Below are 20,463 nucleotides of genomic sequence, written 5' to 3'. Positions count from 1 at the left end.
AAGAAGCACATCACATAATTTGATAAAGAGTCCCAATATTTCTAAAAAAAAATTGACATTTCATAAAGGTGTCAGAAGCATTGAGCTCCAGGATCCGGGACTGAGGCCCTCACTGATCACAACTTGCTGATCGAGACAAGTATAATCTCAAAGATCCCGGAGACCTCTTCAATAATTTTTCATATCTTTGTATTTTAGTTTTTTTTTTTTTTATGCAATTGTCTTACCTCAAACCGGATGGCGCCACTTCTGTCCAAGTCGAAGGCGTTGAATAGAAAGTGAGCATACATCGTGGCGTCTGCAAAGATCGGAGCTAAAATCATTGTTACAGAATTAATCATTCCTATTACCATGGGAAAAGATTCACACGTCTAAAAGATGTTTTTATCCCCTTAAGGTCCGATCCTATTTTCATGTTAAAGGGATGGTCTGAAACCAAAGTTGAATTTCATCCCAAATTTGTATTTAATTCAATAATCTAATTACCGTACTTGTCTTTTATACCTCAATTAAATATTCCCTACCGTTCTGCTTTTCTTTTTTCTTTTTACTTCCATTTCGGTGATGTTTCAATTCTCAGTGCCTTCTGGGATACTCAAACAGCATTTCATTGGGGGGCCGGGGCTGTGGTCACTGGTGTAGCTGCTTTCCCTACCCTAAAACAAAGCGTCATCAGTGACGTCCATTTTCTTTTTTTCAGCACCACCATTTCTGGATACATGCTGTATAAATGATTGCTTAACTGTTAATCAGTGGCTTAGGGGCCCCATTGCAAAAGCTCCAACGGGGCCCCCAATTTTGCAAGTTTTTAATAGTTTTGGTCTTTTTATGTATGCCAAAAGGAATTTTTGGGCCCCCTAGGCTCTAGGGCCCGGGTGCGATTGCTTCCCCTGCACCTATTGAACTTACGCCTCTGCTGTTAACAACTCTTTCTGAAGACGAAGGGAAGAAAACGTTTTCATCTTTGTTTTTTTACACTTATTAAGTTTTGCTCTGTCACAAGCTGTTTTTTAGTACGATCTTAGAAATGATATGTTGTTTTATCAGTCTTTAATCTGTTGGTTAACCCCTTAGTGACAAAGCCAATTTGGTACTTAGTGACCGAGCCAATTTTTACAATTCTGACCACTGTCACTTTATGAGGTTATAACTCTGGAACGCTTTAACGGATCCCGCTGATTCTGAGAATGTTTTTTAGTGACATATTTTACTTCATGTTAGTGGTAACATTTCTTCAATATTACTTGTGATTATTTGTGAAAAAAAATGGAAATATGGCGAAAATTTTAAAAATTTTGCAATTTTCAAACTTTGAATTTTTATGCCCTTAAATCAGAGAGATATGTCACACAAAATAGTTAATAAATAACATTTCCCACATGTCTACTTTACATCAGCACAATTCTGGAAACAAAATTTTTTAGGAAGTTATAAGAGTTAAAAGTTTTTCTCATTTTTACAACAAAATGTACAAAATTATTTTGTTTAGGGACCATCTCCCATTTAAAGTCACTTTGAGGGGTGTACATGACAGAAAATAGCCAAACTTGACACGATTCTAAAAACTACACCCCTCAAGGTGCTCAAAACCACATTCAAGAAGTTTATTAACACTTTATGTGCTTCACAGGAACTGAAACAATGTGGAAGGAAAAAATGAACATTTAACTTTTTTTTGCAAACATTTTACTTCAGAACCAATTTTATTATTTTCACAAGTGTAAAAAGAGAAAATGAACCACAAAATTTGTTGTGCAATTTTTCTTGAATACGCCGATACCACATATGTGGGGGTAAACCACAGTTTGGGCGCACGGCAGGGCTTGGAAGAGAAGGAGCACCGTTTGACTTTTTCAATGCAGAATTGGCTGGAATTGAGATCGGACGCCATGTCGCGTTTGGAAAGCCCCTGTCGTGCCTAAACAGTGGAAACCCCCACAAGTGACCCCATTTAGGAAACTAGACCCGTTAAGGAACTTATCTAGATGTGTGGTGAGCACTTTGAACTCCCAAGTGCTTCACAGAAGTTTATAACGTAGAGCCATGAAAAAAAAAAAAAAATCGCATTTTTTCTACAAAAATTATCTTTTCGCCCTCAAATTTTTATTTTCACAAAGGTAACAGGAGAAATAAAACCACGGAAGTTGTTGTGCAACTTGTCCTAAGTACGCTGATACCCCATATGTGGGGGTAAACCACAGTTTGGGCACATGGCAGAGCTTGGAAGAGAAGGAGCACCGTTTGACTTTTTCAATGCAGAATTGGCTTGAATTGAGATCGGACGCCATGTCGCATTTGGAGAGCCCCTGATGTGCCTAAACAGTGGAAACCCCCCACAAGTGACCCCATTTTGGAAACTAGACCCATTAAGCAACTTATCTAGATGTGTGGTGAGCATTTTGAACCCCCAAGTGCTTCACAGAAATTTATAACGTAGAGCCAAGAAAATAAAAAATCCTTTTTTTTTCCTCAAAAATGATTTTTTAGCTCACAATTTTTTTTATTTTTTCAAGGGTAACAGGAGAAATTGGACCCCAAAGTTTGTTGTACAGTTTGTCCTGAGTACGCTGATACCCCATATGTGGGGGGGGGGGGGGACTACTGTTTGGGCACATGGCAGAGCTCAGAGGGGAAGGAGCGCCGTTTTGGAATGCAGACTTTGATAGAATGGTCTGTGGGCGTTATGCTGCATTTGCAGAGCCCCTGACATACTTAAACAGTAGAAACCCCCACGAGTGACCCCATTTTGGAAACTAGACCCCCCAAGGAACTTATCTAGATGTGTGGTGAGCACTTTGAATGCCCAAGTGCTTCACAGAAGTTTATAGTGCAGAGTCGTGAAAATAAAAAATATTTTTTTTCCACAAAATGATTGTTTTAGCCCCCAGTTTTTTTATTTTCCCAAGGGTAACAGGAGAAATTGGACCCCAAAAGTTGTTCTCCAATTTGTCCTAAGTACGCTGATACCCCATGTGTGGGGGGACCACTGTTTAGGCACACGTCGGGGCTCGGAAGGGAAGTAGTGACATTTTAAAATGCAGACTTTGATGGAATGGTCTGCGGGCGTCATGTTGCATTTCCAGAGCCCCTGATGCACCTAAACAGTAGAAAGTGACTGCATTTTAGAAACTAGACTCCTTAAGGAACTTATCTAAATATGTGGTGAGCATTTTGAACGCCCAAGTGCTTCACAGAAGTTTGACGCAGAGCTGTGAAAATAAAAAATCATTTTTTTTTCCACAAGGGTAACAGGAGAAACTGGACCCCAAAAGTTGTTGTCCAATTAGTCCTGAGTATGCTGATACCCCATATGTGGGGGTAACCCACTGTATAGGTGCACGGCAGAACTCAGAAGGGAGGGAGCACCATTTGACTTTTTGAGCGCAAAATCGGCTGTCGCGTTTGGAGACCCCCTGATGTACCTAAACAGAGGAAAAACCCCAATTCTAACTCTAACCCTAACCCCAACATATCCCTAACCCTAATCCCGACCTGATCCATAATCCTAATCACAGCCCTAACTATAACCCTAATCACTACCCTAACCCCAAAACACCCCTAACCCTAATCAAAACCCTAAGTCCAACACACCCCTAATCTTAATCTCAACCCTAACCTCAAACCTAACCCTAATTCTAATCCTAATCCCAATACACCCCTAACCCTAATCCCAACCCTAACCTTAACCCTAATGTCAAACCTAACCCTAATCCCAAACGTAACCCTAATGCCAACCCTAATCCCACCCCTAGCCCTAATCCCAACTCTAACCCTAATTTTAGCCCCAACCCTAGCCCTAACCCTAACTTTAGCCCCAACACTAACTTTAGCCCCAACCCTAACCATAACTTTAGCCCCAACCCTAACCCTAGCCCCAACCCTAACCCTAGCCCCAACCCTAACCCTAATTGGAAAATGGAAATACATACATTTTTATTATTTTATTATTTTTTCCTAACTAAGGGGGTGATAAAGGGGGGGTATTTACTATTTTTTTTTATTTTGATCAGTGTGATAGGATCTATCACAGTGATCAAAATGAAACGAGGAAGAATCTTCCTCTGCCTTCCAGCAGATCATGGCGGGTGCACTGTACATACGCCAACCATTTGCTTACCGGAGGAAGAAGCCGGCGGCCAGGAGAGGAAGCAGGAGGACCCAGGGACACCGGTAAGTATGACAGGGTCCCCGATCCCCATATTTCTCTGTCCTCTTATGTGCGATCACATCAGAGGACAGAGAATGACACACCACATTTTTTTTTTTTTGCAGTCACCGGTAAATGGTTAATTACCGACGATCGCAAAACAGGGTCGGTATAAACCGACCCCGATCATGTTCTTTGGGGTCTCGGCTATCCCCAGCAGCCGAGACCCCACAGATCTGCCAGGTGTCGGCTGGCGGGCGCCATTTTTTTGCCGGAAGAAGATGGCGGCGCCCATGGGGAACCATGAGGAGCACCAAGGGAGATGGGTGAGTATCGGGGGGCGATCAGGGACCCCATTTCTTTGTCCTCTGACGTGTAATCACATTGGAGGACATAGAAATTAAATGGGGTTTTTTTGCGGCTGCCGGTAAACGGTTAATTACCGGTGATCGCAACCCTGGAGTCAGTAAAAACCTACCCGAAACATGTTCTCTGGGGTTTCGGCTACGCCCGGCAACGGAGACCCCAGAGAAAATCTGACTTTGGGGAGCGCTATACACTTTTTCCACAGCTGTGGTTTAAGTATCCTTGACTACCGCCGTTAAAAGACGTATCAGCGGTCGTTAACCCCTTTACCCCCAAGGGTGGTTTGCACGTTAATGACCGGGCCAATTTTTACAATTCTGACCACTGTCCCTTTATGAGGTTATAACTCTTGAACGCTTCAATGGATTCCAGTGATTCTGACAATGTTTTCTCGTGACATATTGTACTTCATGACAATGGTAAAAATTCTTTGATAGTACTTGCGTTTATTTGTGAAAAAAACGGAAATTTGGCGAAAATTATGAAAATTTCGCAATTTTCCAACTTTGAATTTTTATGCAATTAAATCACAGATATATGTCCCACAAAATACTTAATAAGTAACATTTCCCACATGTTTACTTTACATCATCACAATTTTGGAATCAAAATTTTTTTTTGTTAGGGAGTTATAAGGGTTAAAAGTTGACCAGCAATTTCTCATTTTTACAACACCATTTTTTTTTAGGGACCACATCTCATTTGAAGTCATTTTGAGGGGTCTATATGATAGAAAATACCCAAGTGTGACACCATTTTAAAAACTGCACCCCTCATGGTGCTCAAAACCATATTCAAGAAGTTTATTAACCCTTCTGGTGCTTCACAGGAATTTTTGGAATGTTTAAATAAAAATGAACATTTAACTTTTTTTCACAAAAAATTTAATTCAGCTCCAATTTGTTTTATTTTACCAAGGGTAACAGGAGAAAATGGACTGCAAAAGTTGTTGTACAATTTGTCCTCAGTACACCGATACCCCATATGTGGGGGTAAACCACTGTTTGGGCGCATGACAGAGCTCGGAAGCGAAGGAGCGCCATTTGACTTTTCAATGCAAAATTGACTGGAATCGAGATGGGACACCATGTTGCGTTTGGAGAGCCCCTGATGTGCCTAAACATTGAAACCCCCCACAAGTGACAACATTTTGGAAAGTAGACCCCCTAAGGAACTTATCTAGAGGTGTGGTGAGCACTTTGACCCACCAAGTGCTTCACAGAACTTTATAATGCAGAACCGTAAAAATAAAAAATCATATTTTTTCACAAAAATTATCTTTTCGCCCCCAATTTTTGTTTTTCCCAAGGGTAAGAGAAGAAATTGGACCCCAAAAGTTGTTGTACAATTTGTCCTGAGTACGCTGATACCCCATATGTGGGGGTAAACCACTGTTTGGGCGCATGGGAGAGCTCGGAAGGGAAGGAGCGCCGTTTGACTTTTCAATGCAAAATTGACAGGAATTGAGATGGGACGCCATGTTGCGTTTGGAGAGCCACTGATGTGCCTAAACATTGAAACCCCCCACAAGTGACACCATTTTGGAAAGTAGACCCCCTAAGGAACTTATCTAGATGTGTGGTGAGCGCTTTGACCCACCAAGGGCTTCACAGAAGTTTATAATGCAGAGCCGTAAAAATAAAACAAACATTTTTTCCCACAAAAATTATTTTTTAGCCCCCAGTTTTGTATTTTCCCAAGGGTAACAGGAGAAATTGGACCCCAAAATTTGTTGTCCAATTTGTCGTGAGTGCGCTGATACCCCATAAGTGGGGGGGAACCACTGTTTGGGCGCATGGGAGGGCTCGGAAGGGAAGGAGTGCCATTTGGAATGCAGACTTAGATGGAATAGTCTGCAGGCGTCACATTGCGTTTGCAGAGCCCCTAATGTACCTAAACAGCAGAAACCCCCCACAAGTGACCCCATATTGGAAACTAGACCCCCCAGGGAACTCATCTAGATGTGTTGGGAGAACTTTGAACCCCCAAGTGTTTCACTACAGTTTATAACGCAGAGCCGTGAAAATAAAAAATCTTTTTTTTTTTCCCACAAAAATTATTTTTTAGCCCCTAGTTTGTTTTTTCCCAAGGGTAACAGGAGAAATTGGACCCCAAAAGTTGTTGTCCTATTTGTCCTGAGTACGCTGATACCCCATATGTTGGGGCAAACCCCTGTTTGGGCACACGGGAGAGCTCGGAAGGGAAGGAGCACTGTTTTACTTTTTCAACGCAGAATTGGCTGGAATTGAGATCGGACGCCATGTCGTGTTTGGAGAGCCCCTGATGTGCCTAAACAGTGGAAACCCTCCAATTATAACTGAAGCCCTAATCCAAACACACCCCTAACCCTAATTCCAACGGTAACCCTAACCACACCCCTAACCCTGACACACCCCTAATCCCAACCCTATTCCCAACTGTAAATGTAATCTAAACCCTAACCCTAACTTTAGCCCCAACCCTAACTGTAGCCCCAACCCTAACTGTAGCCCCAACCCTAACCCTAACCCTAGCCCTAACCCTAACCCTAGCCCTAACCCTAGCCCTAACCCTAGCCCTAGCCCCAACCCTAACCCTAGCCCTAACCCTAACCCTAGCCCTAACCCTAGCCCTAACCCTAGCCCTAACGGGAAAATGGATATAAATACATTTTTTTTAATTTTTCCCTAACTAAGGGGGTGATGAAGGGGGGTTTGATTTACTTTTATAGCGGGTTTTTTAGCGGATTTTTATGATTGGCAGCCGTCACACACTGAAAGACGCTTTTTATTGCAAAAAATATTTTTTGCATTACCACATTTTGAGAGCTATAATTTTTCCATATTTTGGTCCACAGAGTCATGTGAGGTCTTGTTTTTTGTGGGACGAGTTGACGATTTTATTGGTACATTTTCAGGCACGTGACATTTTTTAATCGCTTTTTATTCCGATTTTTGTGAGGAAGAATGACCAAAAACCAGCTATTCATGAATTTCTTTTGGGGGAGGCGTTTATACCGTTCCGCGTTTGGTAAAATTGATAAAGCAGTTTTATTCTTCAGGTCAGTACGTTTACACCGATACCTCATTTATATCATTTTTTATGTTTTGGCGCATTTATACGATAAAAACTATTTTACGGAAAAAATAATTATTTTTGCATCGCTTTATTCTCAGGACTATAACTTTTTTATGTTTTTGCTGATGATGCTGTATGGTGGCTCGTTTTTTGCGGGACAAGATGACGCTTTCAGCGGTACCATGGTTATTTATATCCATCTTTTTGATCGCGTGTTATTCCACTTTTTGTTCGGCGGTATGATAATAAAGCGTTGTTTTTTGCCTCGTTTTTTTTTTTTTTTTCTTACGGTGTTTACTGAAGGGGTTAACTAGTGGGCCAGTTTTATAGGTCGGGCCGTTACGGACGCGGCGATACTAAATATGTGTACTTTTATTGTTTTGTTTTTTTTATTTAGATAAAGAAATGTATTTATGGGAATAATATTTTTTTTTTTTTTCATTATTTTGGAATATTTTTTTAAATTTTTTTTTACACATTTGAAAATTTTTTTTTAAACTTTTTTACTTTGTCCCAGGGGGGGACATCACAGATCGGTGATCTGACAGTTTGCACAGCACTCTGTCAGATCACTGATCTGACATGGAGCGCTGCAGCCTTCACAGTGCCTGCTCTGAGCAGGCTCTGTGAAGCCACCTCCCTCCCTGCAGGACCCGGATCCGCGGCCATCTTGGATCCGGGCCTGGAGCAGGGAGGGAGGGAGGTAAGACCCTCGCAGCAACGCGATCACATCGCGTTGCTGCGGGGGGCTCAGGGAAGCCCGCAGGGAGCCCCCTCCCTGCGCGGTGCTTCCCTGCACCGCCGGCACATCGCGATCATCTTTGATCGCGGTGTGCCGGGGGTTAATGTGCCGGGGGCGGTCTTTGACCGCTCCTGGCACATAGTTCCGGATGTCAGCTGCGATAGGCAGCTGACACCCGGCCGCGATCGGCGGCGCTCCCCCCGTGAGCGCTGCCGATCGCATATGACGTACTATTGCGTCCTTGGGAAGTAAAGCCCACCCCACATGGACGCAATAGTACGTATAATGGCAGAAAGGGGTTAAGGGGTTAATTTTTGGGGAATCAATATACAGAAAAACAAATTTTATAATATTTGCTGTTTTTTTCTTCTTTTTTTTTTTTCCAGCATCACTACACAGGATAAATAACATGCCAGTTTTATAGCCTTTTTTAACCCCTTTCTGACATCGGACGTACTATCCCGTCCATGTGGGGTGGGCCCCTATGACCATGGACGGGATAGTACGTACAGCGCGATCGGCGGCGCTCACGGGGGGAGCGCCGCCGATCGCGGCCGGGTGTCAGCTGCCTATCGCAGCTGACATCCGGCACTATGTGCCAGGAGCGGTCACAGACCGCCCCCGGCACATTAACCCCTGGCACACCGCGATCAAAGATGATCGCGATGTGCCGGCGGTGCAGGGAAGCACCGCGCAGGGAGGGGGCTCCCTGCGGGCTTCCCTGAGACCCCCGGAGCAACGCTATGTGATCGCGTTGCTGCGGGGGTCTTACCTCCCTCCCTCCCTGCTCCCTCCAGCCCTGGATCCAAGATGGCCGCGGATCCGGGTCCTGCAGGGAGGGAGGTGGCTTCACAGAGCCTGCTCAGAGCAGGCACTGTGAAGGCTGCAGCGCTGCATGTCAGATCAGTGATCTGACAGAGTGCTGTGCAAACTGTCAGATCACTGATCTGTGATGTACCCCCCTGGGACAAAGTAAAAAAAAAATTTTTCAAATGTGTAAAAGAAAATAAAAAAAAATTCCAAAATAATGAAAAAAAAAAAAAAATATTATTCCCATAAATACATTTCTTTATCTAAATAAAAAAAAAAAAACAATAAAAGTACACATATATAGTATCGCCGCGTCCGTAACGGCCCGACCTATAAAACTGGCCCACTAGTTAACCTCTTCAGTAAACACCGTAAGAAAGAAAAAAAAAACGAGGCAAAAAACAACGCTTTATTATCATACCGCCGAACAAAAAGTGGAATAACACGCGATCAAAAAGACAGATATAAATAACCATGGTACCGCTGAAAACGTCATCTTATCCCGCAAAAAATGAGCCGCCATACAGCATCATCAGCAAAAAAATAAAAAAGTTATAGTCCTGAGAATAAAGCGATGCCAAAATAATTATTTTTTCTATAAAATAGTTTTTATCGTATAAAAGCGCCAAAACATAAAAAATGATATAAATGAGGTGTCGCTGTAATCGTACTGACCCGAAGAATAAAACTGCTTTATCAATTTTACCAAACGCGGAACGGTATAAACGCCTCCCCCAAAAGAAATTCATGAATAGCTGGTTTTTGGTCATTCTGCCTCACAAAAATCGGAATAAAAAGCGATCAAAAAATGTCACGTGCCCGAAAATGTTACCAATAAAAACGTCAACTCGTCCCGCAAAAAACAAGACCTCACATGACTCTGTGGACCAAAATATAGAAAAATTATAGCTCTCAAAATGTGGTAACGCAAAAAATATTTTTTGCAATAAAAAGCGTCTTTCAGTGTGTGACGGCTGCCAATCATAAAAATCCGCTAAAAAACCCGCTATAAAAGTAAATCAAACCCCCCTTCATCACCCCCTTAGTTAGGGAAAAATTAAAAAAAGATATATATTTCCATTTTCCCATTAGGGCTAGGGTTAGAGTTAGAGCTAGGGTTAGGGCTAGGGCTAGGGTTAGGGCTAGGGTTAGGGTTAGGGTTAGGGTTAGGGCTAGGGCTAGGGTTAGGGCTAGGGTTAGGGTTAGGGTTAGGGCTAGGGTTAGGGCTAGGGTTAGGGTTAGGGCTAGGGTTAGGGCTAGGGCTACAGTTTGGGTTGGGGCTAAAGTTACAGTTAGGGTTTAGATTACATTTACGGTTGGGAATAGGGTTGGGATTAGGGTTAGGGGTGTGTCTGGGTTAGAGGTGTGGTTAGGGTTACTGTTGGGATTAGGGTTAGGGATGTGTTTGGATTAGGGTTTCAGTTATAATTGTGGGGTTTCCACTGTTTAGACACATCAGGGGCTCTCCAAACGCGACATGGCGTCCGATCTCAATTCCAGCCAATTCTGCGTTGAAAAAGTAAAACAGTGCTTCTTCCCTTCCGAGCTCTCCCGTGTGCCCAAACAGGGGTTTACCCCAACATATGGGGTATCAGCGTACTCAGGACAAATAGGACAACAACTTTTGGGGTCCAATTTCTCCTGTTACCCTTGGGAAAATACAAAACTCGGGGCTAAAACATATTTTTTGTGGGAAAAAAAAAGATTTTTTATTTTCACGGCTCTGCGTTATAAACTGTAGTGAAACACTTGGGGGTTCAAAGTTCTCACAACACATCTAGATTAGTTCCCTGGGGGGTCTAGTTTCCAATATGGGGTCACTTGTGGGGGGTTTCTACTGTTTAGGTACATTAGGGGTTCTGCAAACGCAATGTGACGTCTGCAGACCATTCCATCTAAGTCTGCATTCCAAATGGCGCTCCTTCCCTTCCGAGCTCTGCCATGCGCTCAAACGGTGGTTTCCCCCAACATACGGGGTATTAGCGTACTCAGGACAAATTGTACAACAACTTTTGGGGTCCAATTTCTTCTCTTACCCTTGGGAAAATAAAAAATTGGGGGCGAAAAGATAATTTTTGTGAAAAAATATGATTTTTTATTTTTACGGTTCTACATTATAAACTTCTGTGAAGCACTTGGTGGGTCAAAGTGCTCACCACACCTCTAGATAAGTTCCTTAGGGGGTCTACTTTCCAAAATGGTGTCACTTGTGGGGGGTTTCAATGTTTAGGCACATCAGTGGCTCTTCAAACGCAACATGGCGTCCCATCTCAATTCCTGTCAATTTTGCATTGAAAAGTCAAACGGCGCTCCTTCCCTTCCGAGCTCTCCCATCCGCCCAAACAGTGGTTTACCCCCACATATGGGCTATCAGCGTACTCAGGACAAATTGTACAACAACTTTTGGGGTCCAATTTCTTCTCTTACCCTTGGGAAAATAAAAAATTGGGGGCGAAAAGATAATTTTTGTGAAAAAAATATGATTTTTTATTTTTACGGTTCTACATTATAAACTTCTGTGAAGCACTTGGTGGGTCAAAGTGCTCACCACACCTCTAGATAAGTTCCTTAGGGGGTCTACTTTCCAAAATGGTGTCACTTGTGGGGGGTTTCAATGTTTAGCCACAGCAGGGGCTCTCCAAACGAAACATGGCGTCCCATCTCAATTCCAGTCAATTTTGCATTGAAAAGTCAAATGGCACTCCTTCGCTTCCGAGCTCTGCCATTCGCCCAAACAGTGGTTTACCCCCACATGTGGGGTATTGTCATACTCAGGACAAATTGTACAACAATGTTTGGGGTCCATTTTCTCCTGTTACCCTTGGTAAAATAAAACAAATTGGAGCTGAATTAAATTTTTTGTGAAAAAAAGTTAAATGTTCATTTTTATTTAAACATTCAAAAAATTCCTGTGAAGCACCAGAAGGGTTAATAAACTTCTTGAATATGGTTTTGAGCACCTTGAGGGGTGTAGTTTTTAGAATGGTGTCACACTTGGGTATTTTCTATCATATAGACTCCTCAAAATGACTTCAAATGAGATGTGGTCCCTAAAATAAAATGGTGTTGTAGAAATGAAAAATTGCTGGTCAACTTTTAACCCTTATAACTCCCTAACAAAAAAAAATTTTGGTTCCAAAATTGTGCTGATGTAAAGTAGACATGTGGGAAATGTTACTTATTAAGTATTTTGTGTGACATATCTCTGTGATTTAATTGCATAAAAATTCAAAGTTGGAAAATTGCGAAATTTTCATAATTTTCGCCAAATTTCCGTTTTTTTCACAAATAAACGCAGGTACTATCAAAGAATTTTTACCATTGTCATGAAGTACAATATGTCACGAGAAAACAATGTCAGAATCACCAGGATCCATTGAAGCGTTCCAGAGTTATAGCCTCATAAAGGGACAGTGGTCAGAATTGTAAAAATTGGCCCGGTCATTAACGTGCAAACCACCCTTGGGGGTAAAGGGGTTAAAATGTTAAAAAGGTGATTTTTTTGTGTGTGTTTTCTACTTTTATTTTGATTTTTCAACATCTTTGGTATCGAAATTGTGGTTTGTGGGTATGTAGAAGAAAGACAAAGGTGATCAATATCCTTATGTCTCAGTTCACATGAGCGTATAAAATTAAAACAAATGGTTGTATTTACATTTTTATACAACAGCAATTTATAAGGCCAAATATAGTTTCCTATTTTAACAAATTACAATGTCTCCACAAAAATCCAATATTTTTTGCATACCCACAGACCTGAAAAGGCGAGTCTCATCTGAAATATGGAAGAGCGTAATACATGCTGCTAATTTTTTTTTTTTCACACGGACATTTGAACAGCCACTTTGAAAAACATTGGTCGACATGCGGTCACGGTTTTTTTTTTTTCAGTGACAGCACTCAGACCAAAAATATAGTAGTGTGAATGATGCGTTAGTGTGTATTGGAGATTGCTGGGGTTCTGCATATTCCTCGGCTGAGTGAGTTCTGGGAGTAGAGTCCAAGAGAATGCACAAGCATTAGCGCCCATGTTTGTGCTTTCCTGCCTGCCTTGCTTTGTACAGATAGGCAGGCAAGCAAGGTGGCTGGCATAGCATAATCACTTTTGTAAAGGTAATCTGTCAACAGGTTTTTGCTATTTAATCTAAGAGTAGCATAATGTAGGGTATGAGAGCCTAAGGCCGGGGTCAGACTAGCGTATGGCATGCGATATCCGAGTGATGTGCGTTGTCTCACACGCACCCATAGGCTTATATGGGTGCGAGTGAGCCGAGACTTGGTCGAGTGTCGATGACAATCGCAGCATGCTGCAATTTCACTCGCACATTGAAAACGGCAGAGAAAAAAAAACGCTGATGTGATCTGCCCCATAGATGAATACTGGTCCGAGTGCTACGCGATGTTTTATCGCATAGCACTCGCCCGTATTCAAAATTATCTCTCAGATCTGCACATTTCTTAATCAAGAATCTGCAAAAACACTAGTGCATGTGCGGTGCCCCAGGTTCCTGGTCGCCGCAGTGGTATTGCTTTCCTCTCAGGGAGAGGGATGCTATGTTTGGAGGCAAAGAAAGATAACTGCATCCAGGTATCACAAACATGCAACACACATTCACACTCCAGGCCACCAGGGGGAGCTTCTGCTCCTATTTATTAGGTCACTCCCTATATATATAGTGGTAGTCTGTAGGGAGAGTTAGTCAGTTCCAGACATGAGTTAGTTCCTGACAGAGCTCCAGACAGGATTTCTGTAGGAGAAAGTTCCAGACAGTAGTCTGAGGAGGACAGAAGGTTAACGGAGCTGTGCATGCCCTCAGAGCTGCAGCTCCCAGAAAGAGACATTGAAAGGCAGAATTGTATTGCAGCGAGCGTGAAGGAAGTCGAAGCAAAGGAGAGGATACCAGAAGGGGACCAGCTTCGCTCAGGCTGCCTCCTTCTGAGGCACAAAATCCCGGTAGCCGGAACACCGAGGGAGTAAGGACCTCTACGCCTTATTTCAGAGACCGGCAGGACAGCTAATTGCAGGTTACCTGTCTGCACCTACACCCAGGAGGGATGGAGACACCTACAGAGCCGGGTTATCTAAGAGACCCTATAAACAGGCTCAAGTCACCAGTCATATGGCTTTTGTCCTATCCTGTACGGGGGACAGAAAGAGCGAAACATCACATCTGTGAGACCCTTATGTCAAGCCATAGGCAGTAAGGGACTACACAACCGCAGCGCAAGGTAAGGCTACTGATTTCCACCTGGACAAGGGAACTCCGGACTTGCCTCCAAACTTGCCTTGCATCCTGTATGACTGGTTATCTTGAATAAAACAAGTTTGATCTATTTTTCTCTGTGGTCTCAGATTAATCCATCTACTATTTGAATTTTTTTCTGAGGACCCACTCATACGCAAATTGAGATCCCCTTGATCATTCTATTGCCTCCAAACTGGCCGGACTCTGCCTGCCCTGTGATCTGGTGCCCTGGACTGTGGATGCTGAAGTCTTCAGTAAAGGTAAAGAGACTGCAACCTTGTGTCCTCGTTCTTCTCTGCGCCTCACACCATCCACCATCTACACACTGGGAAGCCCTGGGGACCTACTTCACCTGTGGGAAGGTATACAGTTATATGAACAAGTTTGGGCACCCCTATTAATCTTAAGCTTAATGTTTTATAAAAATTGTTTTTTTTTAAACAGCTATTTCAGTTTCATATATCTAATAACTGTTGGACACAGTAATGTTTCTGCCTTGAAATTAGGTTTATTGTACTAACAGAAAATGTGCAATCTGCATTCAAACAAAATTTGACAGGTGCATAAGTATGGGCACCCTTATCATTTTCTTGTTTTAAATACTCCTACCTACTTTTTACTGACTTACTAAAGCACTTTTTTTGGTTTTCTAACCTCATTGAGCTTTGAACTTCATAGCCAGGTGTATGCAATCATGAGAAAAGCTACTTAAAGTGGCCACTTGCAAGTTGTTCTCCTGTTTGAATCTCCTCTGAAGAGTGGCATCATGGGCTCCTCAAAACAACTGTCTAATGATCTGAAAACAAAGATTATTTAACATAGTTGTTCAGGGGAAGGATACAAAAAGCTGTCTCAGAGATTTAACCTGTCAATCTCCACTGTGAGGAACATAGTAAGGAAATGGAAGAACACAGGTACAGTTCTTGTTAAGGCCAGAAGTGGCAGGCCAAGAAAAACATCAGAAAGGCAGAGAGGAAGAATGGTGAGATCAGTCAAGGACAATCCTCAGACCTCCTCCAGAGAGCTGCAGCATCAACTTGCTGCAGATGGTGTCACTGTGCATCGGTCAACTATACAATGCACTTTCCACAAGGAGAAGCTGTATGGGAGAGTGATGCAAAAGAAGCCGTTTCTGCAAGCACGCCACAAACAGAGTCGGCTGAGGTATGCAAAAGCACATTTGGAGTAGCCAATTTCTTTTTGGAAGAAGGTCCTGTGGACTGATGAAACCAAGATTGAGTTGTTTGGTCATACAAAAAGGCGTTATGCATGGCGGCCAAAAAACACAGCATTCCAAGAAAAACACTTGCTACCCACAGTAAAATTTGGTGGAGGTTCCATCATGTTTTAGGGCTGTGTGGCCAATGCCGGCACCGGGAATCTTGTTAAAGTTGAGGGACGCATGGATTCCTCTCAGTATCAGCAGATTCTTGACAATAATGTTCATGAATCAGTGACAACGTTGAAGTTACGCAGGAGATGGATCTTTCAGCAAGACAATGATCCAAAACACCGCTCCAAATCTACTCAGGCATTCATGCAGAGGAACAATTACACTGTTCTGGAATGGCCATCCCAGTCCCCAGACCTGAATATCATTGAACATCTGTGGGATCATTTGAAGAGGGCTGTCCATGCTCGGCGACCATCAAACTTAACTGAACTGGAATTGTTTTGTAAAGAGGAATGGTCAAAAATACCTTCATCCATGATCCAGGAACTCATTAAAAGCTACAGGAAGCGACTAGAGGCTGTTATTTTGCAAAAGGAGGATCTACTAAATATTAATGTCACTTTTCTGGTGGGGTGCCCATACTTATGCACCTGTCAAATTTTGTTTGAATGCAGATTGCACATTTTCTGTTAGTACAATAAACCTCATTTCAAGGCAGAAACATTACTGTGTCCATAAGAAACTGAAATAGCTGTTGCAAAAAAAAAAAAAATTTTTATAAAACATTAAGCTTAAGATTAATAGGGGTACCCAAACTTTTTCATATAACTGTACCATCTAGCTGCCATAACATCACCCCAGCGGACCCCTTAATGCAGCGTCGGTCACCCTGACCGAATACCACAGGTGGCGTCATGAACATAAAATTTATCCCTTTAATGACCTTTTCCTTTTATACGGACGTCTCCGGGCCACGGACCGGGTCAGCCACCGTGACATTCCCCTGTGAACCGAAGGACCCGGTACCGAGTACCCCACGGCCCTTGGGGGGCGATCCAACATGCCCTCATCATCTCCCGCCTTTACTGCTGCAACCTCCTTCTCTGTGGCCTCCCCTCTATCAGTCTTGCACCCCTGCAATCTATCCTAAACTTTGCTGCTTGACTAATCCACCTGTCCTCCCGCTATTCCCCGGCCTCTCCTCTCTGTCAATCGCTTCACAGGCTCCCATTTGCCCAGAGACTCCAGTACAAAACCCTAACCATGACATACAAAGCCATCCACAACCTGTCTCCTCCATACATCTGTGACCTCGTCTCCTGGTACTTACCTGCACGCAACCTCTGATCCTCACAAGATCTCCTTCTCTACTCCCCTCTTATCTTCTCTTCACACAATCGAATACAAGCTTTCTCCCGCGCATCACCCATACTTTGGAACTCTCTACCCCCAACATATCATACTCTCGCCTACCATGGAAACCTTCAAAAGGAACCTGAAGAGCCACCTCATCCAGCAAGCCTACAGCCTACAGTAACCCTTGTTTCACCATACCACTGCACAAGCAGCTCTACTCTCCTCCACTGTATCCTCACCCATCCCTTGTAGACTGTGAGCCATCACGGGCAGGGTCATCTCTACTGCTGACGGATTCCCTTTAGCTTTAGGTCCTTCCGAGACACACCAGTGCCCTTGTGCCTCAGAGAAGTTGACCAAACACATGCAGGCTATTTTACAATTTACCAGTTTTAGGTCATTGTTATACATGAAGTGTTCTTCATCTTCTAATTCTCTGACAGGAAAACATTCAGAGAAAACATAATTAGTTTCATAGAGGTCAGGAGCTAAATCCCACAAGTACATTAAATGAATCTTTTACTAAAATACCGTTCTTTCTAGATGCATTGGTCCACAATGTCCTGCTTCACACATCTCGATTTATTGATCTGTTCTTGAAATTACAAAGTAAAGAGCTTTTTTTTTTACAAAGCCAAGTAATATTCTTTGTTCTTTTTTATTTTCCAAAGGAAGGTTAGAAGTCGGATGTTATTGTAAAAGGCTTCCTTTGTTACGTACGGTGATGACATACAAGAAATTATGCATTTTAGCTTCTTTTTTTTTTTGCAAACATGTTAAGCCATTTTGCTTTGTAAGGTTTTAACTATAGACTATATACATTAATTAAAATTCAGAATCTGGAATCCAAAGCACCGGAGAGACTTGTGACAGGGACGACATTATTAAAGGAGCATCAAAAAGAAAAACCCTACGTAATAAATGGTCTCTGGGTCGCCCAGATAAAGTGCAAATTGAATAAAGGCGCACAAAGCCTGGTTACTGGTACCTCTGAAAAAAAATAGGGTTTATGTAATCCATGCCTCAAAGCAAAGAAAATTTGAAATTTGTGTTGTAGAAATGCGTGGAGCTGCAAATGCTTTTCTAAGCACCTGGGTGCATCAAACACTGTTAGGGATCATTCACACAATCGTATTTTCGGTCCGAGTGCTATCCATTAAAAATCAAACAAATGGCACCTTGTTATTCAATGGGGCAGAGCAGATGAGCGATTGCATTCACTGATCTAATCTGCATGTGAAAAAAATCTCAGCAAGCACTAGTTTCTTCTGTAAATTGGATGAGACACCCCCAATCAAGTCTAAAGATGCATGAATAAAATCAGATGCCATGCGGAGCCACAGTATAGATTTTTATGGATAGTCCACGTTCACATGATCAGTATTTAGTCAGTATTTAACATCAGTACTTGGCGGCCAAAATCAGGAGTGGGTGATAAATACAGAAGTGGTGATGTGTTTCTATTATACTTTTCCTCTGATTGTTCCACTCCTGGTTTTGTGAATAAAACAGAGTGTTTTTTATTTACTTAAAGAGCACAATCCTAAAAGAGGTGAGAAAAACCCCAAGAATAAAGGTACCTTCACACTAAACGACGCTGCAGCGATCCAGACAACGATCCGGACCGCTGCAGCGTCGCTGTTTGGTCGCTGGAGAGCTGTCACACAGACCGCTCTCCAGCGACCAATGATGCCGGTAACCAGGGTAAACATCGGGTTACTAAGCGCAGGGCCGCGCTTAGTAACCCGATGTTTACCCTGGTTACCAGTGAAGACATCGCTGAATCGGTGTCACACACGCCGATTCAGCGATGTCAGCGGGAGAGCCAGCGACCAAATAAAGTTCTGGCCTTCTAGCCCCGACCAACGACATCACAGCAGGATTCTGATCGCTGCTGCGTGTCAAACTGAACGATATCGCTAGCCAGGACGCTGCAACGTCACGGATCGCTAGCGATATCGTTTAGTGTGAAGGTACCTTAACAGCAGAAGACCTAGTAAAGACTCTGCAAAATGCGAAAAAACTATGTTCATGTGTCCATTATTAGAATTCATAAAAGAACATCCTAAAGGATCCACTAGGGTACAAAAAGTAAGTTTAACTGAGAACAAATAGACATTTCAGAATGCTTCTGGGAAAATGAAATAAAAGTGGAACTTTATCACCCAAACGACCAGCTCTGTGGTTAGAGGAAAGAACATTGTACACCATCACCAAAACCAGATCCCAACTGTGAAGCATGGTGGAGGATACAACATACTTTGCTGCTCATTTGTAATCATTGAAGAATAATTAAAACTTGTGTTAGAAGGTTTTACAGAAGAATGTAAGAACAGTCACCCATAACCTCAAGATGGAGAGATGTTGGGTGATACATCATAACAATAACCCAATGCCTAGAAATAAATCAACAAAAGAATGGTTTAAAAACAAGATTTGTGTTTTGGAATGGCCAAGTCAGAGTCTTGACCTTAACCCTATGGAGATTTGTCTGCTGTTGATGAACTGAAAGACATTTTGCAGAGATTGTGTTTTCCATCATATTGACCTTGACATCAATTTGTATACAATTTATTAGTAGTCAATGTAGAAATAAAATAAATTATAAGGGTTTGCTAACGTATCTTCTTGCAACTGAGTATGCTAAAATGTGGTTTTATGTAAATAAAGTATAAATAAAAATGTCTCTACCTTTCTATCACACTACATGTTTCAATTTCTCACCCTTCCCAAATGGTTAGTGTCAGTAAACTGTCAGTGAAGAAAAACACTAATGTCTACATTCACAGACTGCAATTGTGTACATGCATAGTCCTGTGAAGGGAAGGACAAGAAGAATCCAGCTTCCAGGATCATCCAACAACATCCAAAACTGCAATGATCAAAGATTCTGTCTGAAACCCGTTTGCCCTCCTTCTCTGCGGTGTTTTAGCTGTGACAGTTTTTATATATATTGTTTCTACAATAAAGTTTTGGATGTTATCGGATGATCCTGGAAGCTGGACTCTGCTTGTCCATCCCTTCTTATGACCTCTCGTTGAACTACAAGCTCTCGTGCCTCTGGAGACTCTAGTGGATGAGCTGACTTTCTTCCGTTGTATAATTTACATAGCCCAGTGTTACATCGGGAATAGGTTGGGTTTTCTGTTCTATCTTAGAGTAAGTTCATATGGCTGCAGAATTTATCAGACCAGTCACATCCGCAAATTGCAAATGTGACCAATTCCATGCTTTTACATGGACAGTAGAGTTGAGCAAATTTTTCAAAATTCGGTTCCGATTACGATATTTTTTTTCATTATTCGACAAACACAGCCGAACGTCATTTGAGTCAATGGGAGTAGAAATTACTGAATAAGTTTGGAACTGATCATCAAACGTAAATTCAGCACAATTAGGGTACCAATATGGCAAATTCAGATTCGGCGACCGATTCCTGAAAATATTCGCTCAAATTTAGACAGGAGCTCCATGCGGTTATGTGGACAGGAGCTGCCTGCTATTAGTATGCACTAGTAGGGTTCATAAACCTGACCAGGCTAGAGCATGCTGAAATGTTTTTCAC

At 42.4% G+C, this 20,463-nt stretch overlaps 1 protein-coding gene across 4 annotated transcripts in view; it reads right to left on the bottom strand.

Moving 5' to 3' along the window:
* The window catches only part of KCNIP3 (potassium voltage-gated channel interacting protein 3), a 248,460-nt gene that overhangs the window by 12,742 nt on the left and 215,255 nt on the right, over positions 1-20,463 (bottom strand). For 2 of the 4 annotated variants that reach the window (XM_069766599.1, XM_069766602.1), the window contains one exon: positions 228-298. In XM_069766599.1, coding sequence (XP_069622700.1) covers positions 228-298 — 71 coding nt within the window. Of the gene's footprint in view, positions 1-227; positions 314-20,463 lie in introns of all 4 variants that reach the window. The other 2 variants (XM_069766598.1, XM_069766601.1) reach the window with 1 other exon arrangement.

Source organism: Ranitomeya imitator, chromosome 4 (assembly GCF_032444005.1).
Source record: "Ranitomeya imitator isolate aRanImi1 chromosome 4, aRanImi1.pri, whole genome shotgun sequence".
Lineage (NCBI taxonomy): Eukaryota > Metazoa > Chordata > Amphibia > Anura > Dendrobatidae > Ranitomeya > Ranitomeya imitator.
Note: the sequence above shows the minus strand (reverse complement) of the source record. Positions and strands in the feature narration are given on the sequence as shown.